Source organism: Plectropomus leopardus, chromosome 16 (genome assembly GCF_026936395.1).
Source record: "Plectropomus leopardus strain MGB_pleo_1.0 chromosome 16, ASM2693639v1, whole genome shotgun sequence".
NCBI lineage: Eukaryota > Metazoa > Chordata > Actinopteri > Perciformes > Serranidae > Plectropomus > Plectropomus leopardus.
The window spans coordinates 10388493-10404299 of record NC_142191.1 but is presented as its reverse complement, the minus strand read 5'-3'; the positions used below and the strand labels follow the sequence as shown (position 1 = coordinate 10404299).

The 15807-nt window shown below is 40.3% G+C and overlaps 1 protein-coding gene across 1 annotated transcript; it reads right to left on the bottom strand.

Moving 5' to 3' along the window:
* Positions 1-1721, bottom strand: tcf21 (transcription factor 21). Its single transcript, XM_042503738.2, has 2 exons — positions 1186-1721; positions 1-446 (listed from the first exon to the last, which is right to left on the bottom strand). Exons 1-2 carry the CDS (start codon positions 1606-1608, stop codon positions 357-359), a joined length of 513 nt encoding a protein of 170 aa, XP_042359672.1. The 5' UTR covers positions 1609-1721; the 3' UTR covers positions 1-356.
* Positions 1722-15807: the final 14086 nt, after the last annotated feature.

The following is a 15807-nucleotide window of genomic DNA, read 5'->3' as shown; positions in this document are numbered from 1 at the left end:
TAAAAGTGATACAAATATATTTTATATACATGTAATCTGTACAACCATTTGAGACAGTGGACACTTTTCATGTGCACATCCATCCATCATAATGCAGCAACCAAAACAGGCCTGCATGAGTAAAAAAAAATGCGTCTGCAGAGTATTTTTTAAAAAAGCAATTTAAAGCACGCATTTTATCTTTGAACCAGCAAAGACAACAACAGGCGACAGAATGCATTTAAATAAAATTTACAGGAATGAAGGAGAGACTCTCTCTCCGTTATTCCCACTCAAAGTCTGCGGAGATGAGACGTGCATGTCTGTCACGGTCCTTTTTATGTCATTCTTGGAAAATGATTGTCCGCTTGCTTTGGTCATGACGCTGTTGTTCCACATAACCTCGTAGAGCTGAGCATCTCCTTCAAATCGTTCTCCGGCTTACCTGCAACCATGAAAGGCCACGTCTGTGGAGGGAAATACAGTCAGGACCCATTAGAGCGTTAATTTATCGCGATTGAATCATAGCAATAATAATAATAATAATAATAATAATAATAATAATAATAATAACTCAGACCCATGATATGTCAATTTATCATCTGCGAACACCAGGTGAACATAATTAATATCTGGCAGAAATGGACTATCACCAGATTTGCTTATTTTTTTCTAATCGATTTTTTTGTTTCTGATATAAACATTTAAATGGATTATCTAGAGGTCTATAATTATATTTTATATATAGCACAATTATTTAAGCTATTTTCGTTTAAACTTTTAAGGACAAAGTTTCCTGCTGCATCAGGCCCAGGCCTACATAATTTGTGATCACAGCATAATACTTAACAAAAGGTGATGTTTTTCAGTTGTTTTTTGTTTGTTTGTTTTTAGTTTTGCCTAAAAAACAGTCGGCATAATGAGAAATTGCTGTTTTTACCCTCTCGTGCACCTGCTGCATAAAGCTATTACCCTCATCTGTCACCTTGGTAGCAGGCATGAGGCCTACCAGAAGACCTGTTTAAAATCCTAATAAATCTAAAAATGTCAGTGGTGTAACCTTAAATAAAAACAAGCAGGGGTTGAAATTATATTTAGCACATAGTGAATCTAACGAAATTCAATTCGGCATGCATTTTCAGAACTTTAAAACCTTACGCAGATTTTTTTTCTGTAACGTATGTAAACTTTGAGTAGAAGTCTTACCAGGTTAACGGGGTGGATATATCCGTTTTCATATTTGTCGTTGGCCAGTATCTGCCGGAGGTGCGCGATGTAGCTGGATGCCAAGCGCAGAGTGTCCAGTTTGGAGAGCTTGGTGTCGGCCGGTACCCAGGGTAAGGTGGTCTTCAGCCGGGAGAAAGCTTTGGACAGCACGCGCATCCTGGCTCTCTCGCGCGCGTTGGCCGCGTTCCTTTGCACATGCTTGCCCTCCTGCTGTGCCACACCCTTGGGCGCCGTTTTCCGGGACGCAGTCTTCCGTTTCTTTCCCGGCGCGTCGTTGGCGCATGTGCCCTCACAGTTGGAGCTCTCTTCCGTACTCTCGTTGGAGTCTTTGCCGGAGGAGCCAAACTTGAGGATGCCGTCCAGGAGCTCGTCGTCGACATCGCTGAGAGACCCGGTGGACATGGTGAACTGTCTCCAACTGCAGCGGGCTCAAAACATGGGCGCAGGGAGCTGAGACTGGACGGGAATAAAGAGATGAGTTCATCAACTGCTAACTGTGCGCGGACAGAGCAGAGAGCAACAGACTTTATCTTCATGGCAGAGGGCGTTACCTCATGCTGGGAGGAGACACTGGTGCTGAACTAACATGCTGGTCCCCAAAGAATTCCAGGACCCCAAGGGAACCCGATGGGCCCTCAGTAAAATGCAGAATTTAGCCTGTAGTTTATTTTAAGCGCAGCTGAACTTACCAAATATCATTCCTTTTAGGAAATGAATAGTTAGGAAGGGATTGATTTATTACAGATTTTTAAAGATCTCCTTGGGGATGTGAACTACATAGACTCAATCTGTAATATTAATGTTTCCAGATTTTAAGACTTTAACCTTTGACCATCCTGATTGAAAACTCATGTGGTTACAAAAATTACTGATGTAAAAAATAAGAATGTGTTGGAAATGCGAGCAGCAGGGGCACAAATATATATAGTGCAGTCGCACAGGGGCACAAATATATATAGTGCAGTCGCACAGGGGCCCGTGGGTTTAGGGGGCTCATAGAGAAAAGTGGGCCCTCCAACAATGAGTTAGTTGTAGAACAGGCTCTTGCAAATTTTGACATTAAATTTCAAGCAGTGCCATTTGTTATAGAAGGCCTTGAAAAGGTAAACTCATCTCCAAAATGGTTTGCATTTTTAAAAAATATTTTGGTAAAATAGTTGGCAGCAGTCTGTAACAAAAATATTTTTTTATTTTACAAAAACTTTAATGAATAATTTAATAAATAATTTATTTGGTACTTTTGTCATCTAGATATGCAGTGATGACTGCTGGGTTATATCTATGTTCAGGTACAATATCTATCAAGATAAACAAGCTGTGTACATCTGCAAGCTGATCGAGCAGTCATGTCTTTCGAACAGAAAAGCAGCAGTAAATAACACAAGGAACATCAATAAGGTGTGTGTGTTTCACAGCGTAGACCAGAGCCTGTCATAATAGTTTGCAGGTTCTAAAGTGTGTTAGTTGCAAAGCCCATTTCTGTTGCGCCTACAAAACCTGTCAAAAAATTACCTGAAACCAAATGTTTTCAAGCTTTGGCCAACTTGATTTTTATGCATCTTCTTATTGATGTAATTGGCGTCACAACATTTATTAACCTAATTTATATAACCTAAAAATAAAAAAACAAAGTTGCCGAATCTGAATATTTTGTATTCTATAATAGTGTCATTAAAAACAGATATATAGATAGGCCCACATTTTGATTATCGATATTTAAAAGGTTTCAGTGTTCATTACTTTCTTACTTTTCCTCATTGTTAATGTTCATGTTTACTTCAGTCATTCTGCTATTCTGACTTCTGCTTTGAACAGTGCCAGATGTAGCACAGTCTGTACCCTGGGTGAGCTGCCCCCTGCCCTACCGATATTTGTCAAAGTATTACATCAAAGTACAAAATCGTGACATCACTGTTATAATATGTCATCTTAAAGAGGTTGTGTTGCTCCTCAAATCTAACAATGTTAATCTAAAATACTTAAAAATGCTCTATTTCTACTATCAAATAAATCATACATCAGTACATTGAATTCATACATAATAATATTGTACTTTACAATTCAAATTAGGAAGTATTTGGTGTTAGCTCGATCCACTCACAGGGCCTACGTAACTGTCAGCACATCTTGCCAGTTAACAGGATAAAGTGCAAGGACAGGGGGGTGTCACGTCTCAAATGGCAAACTGGCGCCTTGGTCCCCTCTGATGTAATGGATACCCGGCACCCACAATCCCCTGTTTGGCCTTCCACATCATTCCACACCGATGCTCCACACACCGGTCCACTAAGGGCCAAGTCCAAACAACGACGTCTGTGGAGCTGCTTTAAGTGAAAACCGTTGTGATGCAGATGTAGAATACTGAGTCATCAGCATCTTACTGACTTCTTTTTTTTATGTAAATTATTCATTGTGAGTGAAAGACTGAAACATGTTGTGTGTATGTGTGTCTTTAGTAGCACATTTGTATGATGTTGCAGATCTGTTTTTTGCTGTGGTGCACTGATGTGTGTGTGTGTGTGTGTGTGTGTGTGTGTGTGTGTGTATGTGTGAACAAACACCTTTGCCTGCACAGCTGAAGCGTGTGCAAGGATAAGAGGTGTGTCTCTGGAGAGCTGACCTTTAACCCCTTTTCTTCCGGTGTCACAGTGCATCTAAACAGGCACCAGCGCTACGTTTTAGCCACTAGAATTGACGCAATACAGGGACACACTTAATGTGGAGCTGCATTTTAGATCATGTGGAAATAAGTGACATTTTGAGAATAATGTCTATTACAAATCAGAAAAAGAAGGAACAGATTTTCTTCTTGTTTTTTCTTGCAGTACCATTAACAGGACTGATAGTGATGGTGCTACACAGAGCAGAGAGAGAAAGAGCGAGAAAGAAATTGATAGGTGAGAGGACGGAGGGAGAGGAAAGAGAGGAAGGAGGGGACTTAATCTCCTGGGTGGGCTGGAAATCAAAGCACTTTGTGGAAAAGTAATAATAGAGTCTGCTAGATTGATGATCACCTCTAAGATACATGGATCCACCAGAGAGAGTCAGGGAGAGGGAGATGAACTAAAATAGCTCATGACACAGAGCACAGCCTGTTTCCTCCCCTCTGTGCATCAATAAAACACAGACTCTGATGTAACGCCGTCATAACTACCATTCGTACTTTAACGGCTCTTCATGTGAACGGTAAAACAATGTACAGCAAGTGTTTAGGAAACCCTCTCAGTGACCATTTTTTCTGTGGTCGCACACACAGTGACATGAGGCAACAGGTGGAGAGGGGGTGCTGGTGAGAAAGATGGAGAGGGAGAAAAGAGGGGACCCCGGCAGTTATGGAGGGACGTGCTGCTAATTAGCCGGTCTGGGGTCAAAGGTTAGGCTGGTTGTGTGATGTCATTATGAAAGGACGGGTTCCAGATGTTGCTCGCAGGGCCACCGAAGGGGACACCTGATGCCTCGGGTCATTATCATTTCTCTCTCTGTCACACACAAACACCTTTGTCAAATGCACTGAGAAATGTTAGATCTATCATGTGAAACTGTGGTGGAAAAGTCTTGTAGGAGAACAAAGAATATTATATCCGTAATGACTAAGACACTCGTGACTGGTTTAGGTGTGCTTGTTTCAAAGCATAGGTCAATAATTCATTTTTGTTAAGAAGTCAGATACTTATCCTTAGTGTTTGTTTTCACTTGCGTAATTATTTGTTCAAAATTTAACCTACAAAAAAGTTGAAAGTAAAATTGCATATTTTTTCTGCAGTGACATCATCCCCTACATTAGGGAGTATGAATTTGTTCTGATTAACCCCGTCAGTGTCCAGAGTTTCAGTTAGTGGAGTGGGACATTTGTGTGGGCGAACACTAAAAATAGTTTACTATTTTAATTGCGACTGTGACACAGGCAGTTAATCAGCGACTTTACTATAATACGTCCATGGCTGGGGTCCAATGTTGTCAGACACTGACAAGGCTTCGAAGGTCACAGGACTACCTGTTGCCGTTGGCGTAGATTTTGGGGAGTCACAGGGCACATGTCCCCCTCAAAATTTAGGCCATGTGCACTTGCATTTTGCATTTTTAGTTTTGGGAGATTATACTCTAAAACATGGTTATTAATATAATATTCTATTACTTCCAATATACCCCCCATCCTGTACACTAAAAAATATAAAAGTGTCTATACATTAGATTAAAATGATGTTCTTTTGATTGAATTATGGAGAAAAATATAAAAACCGGAAACTAAAACCCAGGAAAAACTGATGCTTAAAGCTTCTGTATCTTCAATGTGACATTAGGTTATCAACAGTCCTTTTTGTTATTCCTAAATTTCAACTTAATTATGAAGATAAAAATTCCTGTTGACCTCTATCAAATTGTAGTCTTTGAAGCGTACATCTCACAGTTAGACTTCCCTTTCATAACAACTGTTTTTCTCATCTTCTTTCCTCACCCAATTTTTCCAACCTTAACTAAAAGGGGGGGGGGAAATTACGGGGACAACACAAGACAGAGAGCAACAGTTGAATAATGTGAGAGAAAAGGGAGCTAATCTGAAGCAAAATATTATTTTATTTATTGGCCAAACATTCCACTTGTATTTTTCTGTGACATATATTTAGAAAAAACTGAAATAAAAACAGAAAAAGAAGAAAAAAAGTAGTTACTTGGTGGCTTTAAAGAGCCGAATGAGTAACTGTAATCTTGGAGTGAAGCTTGGGGTGAGAAAAACATCATCCATCTATGTCTGAGGACTCCAGTTCCCTGTCCCTTATCACAGCAGTACTCCCCCAGCACAGACACACACACACACAAACTCACACACATATACACAAATTGGTTTCCGCCTCAGTTCAAGTACCTCGAAAAAAAGAAGAAAAATCAAAGTAAAATAACTAAATGAGAGGTTGTAGAGAGTGCAAAGATGCAGCAGGGAGTGGAGAGAGCTGGGGGAAAGGGACGTGACGGACAAACTAGGCAATAAGAGAGAATTATGAAGATGTTTATGGGAGTGGAAATATCATATTATATTTCAAAAAGACTACGATCCTTTGATATTCACTGACAGGAACATCCGGGGGGAGGCGAACAGTGATTCTCCAGAATAAGACTGATTTTCCGTCACAGTGTAGGTTAATGACCTGGAAGTCTTGTCCTTACAGTGTGAGGGAGTTTGGGGTGTATTGGGCTCTGGAATGTGTATGCACATTATCCGCATAAGTGTGTGCATCTGTGGTAAATGCATTGGGTTGCACAATGTGTGATGGATGGATGTGGACGTTGTTTAACGTATATGAAGAAATCGTGTGATATGTTGGATAATGTCAGAATCTGTATAGTGCCTCTGCAGGGCTGCTTATTTTGTTTTTCTCACCTCAGCAACCAATCAGATAACAATGAGCTGTTTTGACTATAACTAATCTTAATAAATAGATATCTACATCTGTAGGCAACAGATCAAGATTTAGGTGTTGGAAACGTTCTGGTTTGCGTTTGTAGTTTGAGTAGTGTTGGAGAATCACATTTGAAAAATATGAAAAAAAAGAAAAAAGAGGTGGAGCGCATTGGCTATTGTTTGACGACAAATTAGCTTCATATTGGCATTTTTTTTTTAAGCCTGTGCTTGTGTGTGTGACTTTGTTTCTGTGTTTAATGTCGTTCAGATCAGTATAAGTGATAGTAAAAGCATTCATGATAATTGAAAGGCTTCAGTATATGTTCCAGTGTGTACTCAGTGTCACAGAAATGAGTAAAAGAGTACGGCACTTGGGAACATTTTGGAAAGGTTCGGGGTCACCAGTGACACTACAAACTAAACCCCACAGCTCCCATGAGATCAGAACTGAAGGTCTGAAGTTTTAAACAGGTGTGATTGACACGATGTGGAATGAAGAGAAGGGGGTCTGCATAGACATGTATGAAGTGTGTCTTAGTTTTTGTTATTCAAAAATGATTTACAATAGACAAACAAAAAATCTCTTTTGAGCCATGTTTTAACTATTGTAGCTCAGGTTGTGTTTATGCCAAAAAAAAGATCATTTTCAGAAACTAGAAGATTTTACCTTTCAGATTTAGCCTCAAATAATGCATTTTGTCCTTACAGCTCTTCTAGCTTAAGCTTTCCGTGTTGGTATGCCAAATAGGTTGGTGTTAATAGAATAAAAAAAATGTATTTGCACTTATATGCAGCCAAAATGACTGCACGTGTCAGAAAGTATTGGCTCGAATATCTGCTGGCTATGTGAACCCCTTAAATATTGACCACTGGCCTCAGGGGTTTGTCGTCATCAAAGTGATAGCTGATAGGTTACGAGACTGAACAACAACAAACCTGCAATGTTGTCATTGTGCTGGAAGACGAAAATAACGGGCATTTTCAAACTTATACCTGCTCACACACTTGTGAGTTGCCATGTGTGGGAGACAGCGACAGTTGAAATGCCTACCTTCTCTCCTATATAATGGAACTAGATGACACTTGGCTCGTGGTGCTCAAAGCACCAAAAAATTACATTTCAAAACTTGACAGCAATGTCTCTTTCCAGAAATCATGACCCTGTAAATCAAGATAATCCACAGACGTTGTTGTGAGCTGTTTCTTGTAGGAACTATTTGGTCTCTACTGAACTACACCTGCCAACTGTATCACCACACAGAGGGAAACGTGCATTCAGAAATTTGGTTTGCTCTCTGCGTGAACACACATCAAGTGTGTTGTTCATCTACTTGAAGTTTCTTTAATGCCATTTATTATTATACCATTTATTATAGAGTAGGGCTACCCAAAGTGAGGCAAAGTTTGTCCTACCATAAGGTTTGATTTGGCAGGCCAGATGTTTCTGGCAATGTTTTTTTTTTAAACATTTGTTCAAAATATAGATAGTATTAATTGCTGCTTATGTTGTTTTATTAAATAAAAATGCTGACACTTTGTGCAGGAAGTCAGTTTGGTGATAGTGAGATTAGAAAAATGGAGATTCAGAGACTAAGGCACATGGACACAAATCATTTTAATTAAGATAATTTTGGGATCCATTTTACAATAGAATATAATGCAGTACAACAGACTCTGCTTTCAGCCCACCATTACATTTCAGTTATGGCCCACCAAGGAAAAAGTTTTGGCACCTTTGGTATAGAAGCAAGTAGACACATCACCGACAGACAGATGCAGGTCAGAGACAAATCAACAAGGACAAAAAAGAGACAACACAGACTGCAGGGAAACCAACAAAGGCATGAACAGCATTTTGGACTGGCTTTGTGGTTGAAGTGCCCAACAGGCACTGGTGCATTGATGTCTCGGAACAGAATACACACACACACACACACACACACACACACACACACACACACACACAGTTACTTAAATTGTATTGGCTTGAACTTGAATTGGCAGAGTGCCCGAAGTGGCCTGTCGGAAGTAAGTGAGACGTGATGCAGCTGCAGTGTGAGTGTGTTTGTGTGTGAGCTACAGTATGGCACTTTTTTAACCTCTGCTGCAACCTCTGCTCTAACATGTGACCTGGTGATCGGATGCAGATAAAAACTGTGTGTGTGTTTATGTGTGTGTGTGTGTGAGAGAGAGAGAGAGAGAGAGAGAGAGCCTTCACTTGTCAGCACAGGGCAGTAGGGTAGTGAAAGACAGTGCTGGGTTTCAGAGTCAAAGGCCTGGTCTCTGTCACTGTGAGTGAGGCTACAGTTTATAAACAGAGAGGGACACTGCTCAGTTTCCTATCTCACAGTGGTACCATTTGGATGTGTGTGTTTGATCCTCCAACAGACCAGAACTCCCAGCACCCTACTAAATCCTTCACAGCAGCCGGGTCTCTCCCTGTCTTCCTCCTCTACACCGTGTTTTGTCCCCCTCCCTCCACTGTTCCCACTACCGACTCCACTCTCTGATTTTGGATGTCTAGTCAACTCTGTCTAGCCAAAACAAATAGAGTCAAAACAGTTTTTCAGCCAAGATTCAGCCTCAATTCTGTTCAAACACCAATACCTTTTTTTATATTTAAAGTGGTATTCAGCTTTAATCAGCTTTGATCTATTGCACATCTGTCTATCCTGGAGGAGGGATCCTTCCTCAGTTGCTCTTCCTGAGACTTCTACCATTTTTCCCCCCTTACAGGGGCATTTCTGGGGAGTTTTTCCTCAGTTGATGTGAGGTTCTAAGGGCAGAGGGATGTTGTATGCTGCAAAGCCCTCTGAAAAATAGTGTTTTGTGATAATTGGCTTTATAAATAAAATTAACTTGACTTGACTTTAAATCTACAGTCCAGGTTCAAATTAGATGTGGTTGTTTGTCTCTTAAAGGGTAAGTTTGGTTCTTTTTAACCTGGATGCTATTTTCTCACTTTTTTTGTGTCAAAGTGAAGTTATTGAAAATGGTCCACTCTTGAAAGAGAGGGCTGCAGCCAGCAGTGGTGAAATGGGCTGAAATGTGAAATATGGACATTTCTGCACCGTCAATTTGCATCCACAAAAAGTGCTTGTTTTTTCCACTGAAAGCTTTGAGATTGTTATTAAGAGTATAAGTCTGACAACATTTAGAAAGGATCCTTACAAAGATAGACCTTTTTTAAAGAGTAAGATCCTTTTTGTTAAACTAGAAAAAACCCAAATTGCTGTGGTCAGACCACCAGACTCCATTTATGTAAGCAGTAATATTAGTGTGTATATAGCCAGCATATTTTCAGGTATAACTGAGCAAATTAAGGCTTTATTTTAACATCGGAGATGGTGAGTGTTGGGACAGTGGAAAGATGAACCAAGGTGGTTTTTGTGAATTTTATTTTGTTTCTGTCACCTCTGAATGAAGTGTGTTTTCCAATGACAAAACTAGTCTTTATTTAAATCTGGTGTGTTTGGTTAAAGCAATTTCAGGTCTCTTAAATCCGCCTAGATCTTTTTTATGATGTTGTCAGACACTTACTGAAAGTGTGAAAATGCCCAGAGTTGTTACATTGCAGTTTTGCCACCACCACCTGCAGTATTGCTTGCTTAACACTGGGCTAGTTTAAAAAATTGCTGTCCCTATTTGCCACTTAGACACAGAAATATGATTAAAAAAAAGGTTGAATTATCCAACTTACCCTTCAAGTGTCAAACAATCATGAGCAGAACCTGCCACTCATTCATTTTCACCTTCATATTTTGGTCTAATAGAGGTTTTTCATTGCGCCTTGTGTACACAGGATAGTGTAAAAAAACACCAAAAACAATGCTATTTAGTTCTGTAAAGTCAGGTTTATATTGTGAAGATAAAAAATCATGCATATAGCTTGGTTTCATTTAAAAATGCTGAAATGACACCTCATGAAATGAAGAAAAAAGATTTGAAAGGTTTTAAAGGGCTTAACATTGGTTTCAAAAAATGAAAACAAGAATTTGAAACTTAAAAAACTGAGATATGAACGACTGCCTCAAGATTTGTGATGTCATGCTTTCAAAGGTAAAACATTTCAACCTTAGACCTTTTTGAAACACCTTACAGATTTTCAGCTCTACTCTACGAGATTGCATTTAAGATTGAAATGAGGAATGGGGTTTATCTGAGACAAAAAATATTTCATATCTCTTTATGTGACTAATCTCTGTAAATTAAGGCAGATCTAGTGTCAGGATTATCAACACACACACCTAATTAGGCGTGTAATGCCGCACCGTCGCTGATATTATTCACACCTGATTACTCAGGCTGTTGTTAACATGGAGGGCGATGATGGAGAGGGATGATAAACAGTGCCGTGCTCTTATTTGCTGGATCAGGTTCTGTGCTTTTGATCTTCTTCCTCCTCATTACTCAGGGGGGAGCGACAGGTGTGTGTGGTGTGTGTGTGTGTGTGTGTGTGTGTGTGTGTGTGTTTATATGTGGGGAAATTTGTGTAACACGTTTAATAAGGTGCACAAATTCCGAAAGAAAAAAAAAATCTGTTTGTGGAATATTCCGTGACATTTGTAATCAACATTTTACTCCTGGCAGAAGTACAGCACCTTTATTTTATTTTGAAAAATGTACCGTTTTCTTCATTTCCTTGTGGATGAAATGATCTCACCACATCATATCTGCTCTGTCTCAAGCGTCCGGTTAGCTCATAGTTGCACACTCACAAACAGACCACTGTTACATACACACACACACACACACACACACACACACACACACACACACACACACACTGATTATCTATAACTTTCTATGGCATTCAGTGATAATTACTGCTCAGGGTGCAGAGGGAGACAGTATTATCAGAGCCCAGGAAGAGAGATAGGAGTAGTCCCTAAAGACAGTAGTGTGTGTGTTTTGCATTTATGTATTTCATTGCATGTGGGTGTTAGCTTGCTCTTGTCTACATGAACAAACTCCAGGCTCAAGTGAGATACGCCCACATAACCTGCAGATATCTCTGGATAAACCATCCAGCACTGCTGATAGCCAGGGACGTGTTGACTGCCCCATATGTAGGAAAACCTCTGCCCTCCTGGGCAAAGACATTACGCACACCCCCTCCTCCCCCTGGCTGCTTCCCCTCCAGCCTACAATCTCCCTCCAGGTCCCACAGGGGAGCGCCAGCCCCCACCAGGCCCAGCATGGAGGCTCCTCCTGGGCTACCCCGCTGATACTCCCCTTCTCTAGGAGTGGGCCTGATGTACAGGGAGGGAACTTGTACAAACATTTAACTTACAGTCTCTTACACACACCCTCACACGCTGTACACCCACAGAAAGCCATAGAATATACAACAACAAATCTCCTACACTCATAAAATGTAAACATGAAAAACCATCTGTTGTATTTATGACAGAAAAGTGAGACTGCAGAGAAACTAGAGATTTATTTTGCAATACTTGTAAAAAGACAATGATGCATTCAGGCACCATTAAAGTGAGATAAAACTATGGTTTTTGTAATTGGTAATTCTTAATTAATAAAGTAACAAATTGTGGGAACAAGCAAAAGGAGCGGTAAGGGTGAAATTCTGAAATGGAGCAGACATTTTTGGCCGTTTAGGACTTGACTAACCATTAACTGATAATGTGTATATGCATGTGTGTGTGTGTGTGTGTGTGTGTGTGTGTGTGTGTGTGTGTGTGTGTGTGTGTGTGTGTGTGTGTGTGTGTGTGTGTGTGTGTGTGTGTGTGTGTGTGTGTGTGTAAGATTAAGGTGGTTGACTTAAGACAGCACCTTCTCACATCTCATTTCAACCTAATCTGTGTTTGTGCGAGTGTGTGCATCAGTTCTCCCATGAGACGCAGACATAATGCTACCGGAGGCTAACAGGAGATGACTAAGAGGTGAGATGTGAGTTGTGATAAAAAGGAAAAAAGAAAGAGTCCCTCACACTCACACACACACACACACACACACGAACATCCAACATCAAATCTCAAGAGACCCTTAAGATCCTCTGAACCCCAAGTCCCAAGGCAGGAAGCAGACAAGTGTGTGTGTGTGTGTGTGTGTGTGTGTGTGTGTGTGTGTGTGTGTGTGTGTGTGTGTGTGTGTGTGTGTGTGTGTGTGTGTATTAGCTCATTAGTGTGTGCACGTGTTTGTTTGTGTGTGCACGTGTGTGTGTGAGTCTGACCCAAGCTCCGGTACGGCTAACAGACACGTCCACTTAGTAGCAGAGGACAGACACAACAGCACCTTACCTTACCAGCGTAATCACAAACAGATGTCTGCTGACCTCTGTTAAATGTGAGCTGTTGCATTTAATTATCGGAGCATCATGCTAAATACAGAGTGTGTGTTCTTGAATATTTCTTCGATGACGCCACAGTGCAGGCAGTTGTGAGAAAACTCAGCATGAAAATATCTGTACTATATTGTTGCCAGATTGACTGACATTTTAAACTCATTGACATTTGAAGAGTTTTTTGAGACGCACCATTACAACAGTACTCAACACAGTCATTCATAGAAATATCCACGTAGAGATTTCCTTCTATAGACATTATATAAATTCAGCCATGCATACTTAGATTAACATAAAATTCCCCCATGATGTACATCCTAATGAATACTTTGAATATTCTTTTCCAATCAGACATGTGGGCTTTTCTTTTGGGCATGCATCTCTGCCACAGCCTTGCAAACTGTTTTTGTACATCCATGCTAACACATAAAGCTGACCATAAACAGACAGGAAGCAGTGTGTTGCAAACTGCGGTAAAAATCCAAATTTAGATGCATATTCTGATTGAGCTGCATACATGTCCAAAGAATGCTCTTGAAATGGCAATAACACCTGCATATCCCATGTCTTAATCTGAAAATATTACATTTGGAAAAAAGATTAATTTCAAATAGGAGACCCATATCAACTTATGAATATTTTTCATATTCAGCTTAATAGTTGAATGTAAGTGTGCTTGTAAATGTAAACAAAGTGAGTTTGCACTCCGAGGGTTCTGACTGAAAAAATGAGTGAGAATTCCTTGTTCCTTCGATTCTGTCCGGCCTCGCACACAAATCGAATTCTGGCTTTATAAATCTGTGCCTTTGTGCTCTCAAAGTTCGATTTGCAAACTGAGTAGAGCTAAAGAATGGTTTTGTGCGCTCTCTCACTCTGTAGTCATCAATATGCTTCTAAAATATTTTATGTATTTAATTTGTGTATTTTTGTGTGCAGAATAGAAGTTGTTGCTTATGAAACACACACACACACACACACACACACACACACACACACACACACACACACAAGATCTCTGTCAGTGTGGTGTATCAGCTGTTGACCAGCTGTTTGATTTGTATTTACTTTTTAGCTTATTTATTTGACTGCAGCAGTCTGCATCTTAAGAGGTGTGTGTGTGTGTGTGTGTGTGTGTGTGTGTGTGTGTGTGTGTGTGTGTGTGTGTGTGTGTGCGTGCGTGCGTGTGTGTGCGTGTGTGTGTGTGTGTGTGTGTGTATGTGTGGGCATGTGTGAGTGTTTCTCTTACAATTTCATCATCACTGTTAACTTCTTTAATTGTTAATGATTTGAAGGCACAAGTTAATGGCATGACACACTGCGGAAACACATAGTAACACACGGTAACTGCTGTAAAACGTTCACAGTGATCAATCAAGAACCAAGAAGTTTTGTTTAGGCAACAGAACGTCTTGATTAGGTTTGGAAAAAGAAATAATAAGAAATTAGTACATTGTTTCATAACTTAATGTAACATAAATATGACATCATTGCGCAATGAACTTTCGTAAATTGTATAACTTTACATGAAATCAGCATTGACCTTTGGTTTCACATAGGACACAGGGCAGTGTAGGGGGTGTTGAATATTCTAGGTGCAGCACTGGTTTCTTAGATGAAAGTCTGGTTTTGTTTAAACCATCTAACCCCCCTCTCTCCTGACCTATGCAGATGTTCTCACTCTTTTTAGCATGTCATTTGCTCTCAAAGTCAGTTGTTTCTGCAATTGAATTTACATTGGAGTTAATTAAAAGCATGGTGCATCTCAAACACACTCTGAGATGTGCAACAAAGCTGCATGCAGTTATTGGACACAGAACAAAATGCATTGGAGATACATATAGTGATCCATGTTGAGGTGAAAATGAAGGTATATCTGCATGGAGGCATCTGGACTTTTCCAGGACTGCTGACGCCTCACACTGTTTTCCTTTTTACAACACTCTTTCCTCTTGGTTTGGGAGAAAAAAAAATACAGAGAAGATCCATCAGCGAGATGGTGGTCCTTATCTGTCTCTTTCCCCCTGGATGCTAATTAAAGATAATAAACCTTGCAGATCATTTCTCTGCAGCCCCAAACTCACCGTCACCTCTGCTCCTGTAGCACCCACACTCACATGGCCAGATGGGGTGAGAGTGCACACACACTCGCCTAAACACATGGCTGTTGGCTTTCCCTGCGGCAGCAGGTGTGTGTAAACTAAAATACTTTATGTAGATAGTTGCATAGGCAACACTGAAATGCATGTTTAAATAAGCTTCGAATGATAAAAATAGTGTCGAGGGCTTTTAAATACACATAACGCTACATCTTTCAAACACGCCTGCATACACATGCATAAGCAGATTAATTTCCTTGTATGTCTACGTTTAAACCGCTCGTTTATCTTCACTCCACGCCTTAAACACAGGTGTTTGGAAAGCTCACAGATTAGAGTGTGATGCCAGAAATCGTGATATCATGCAACTATGTTCATTTTCTTTCTCACACACAATTGTTTCCCACAGAAAAGTCCCCCTTTATTTCACTTATCACAAACACACAGACTCCTCTCAAACTTCCCTCCCCGTTCACCGGCTCAGTCAATAGATATTTATTTAGCACAGAGACAGACAGTCTCATGAGCAAGAGATTTTTATTGAGCAAGAAGATAAAACGAAGAGTTCTGCTCTGTGTCCATTAGGGCTAAAATGGCCAGAAGATCGTCTGATGAAATGGAATAAACTGTTGTGGTTATCTTCCCTGGCTGCTGCGGTGGAAGAGAGCCAGGGAGAATGAGAGCGACTACACATTACGACAAAAACACATTCACACGCGCACACACACAGTACCCCTCCTTGGTATTGCCCAGGTCTGTATTTATCCCTAACCATAACAGAGCAGGCAGATAATGGCTGCTGG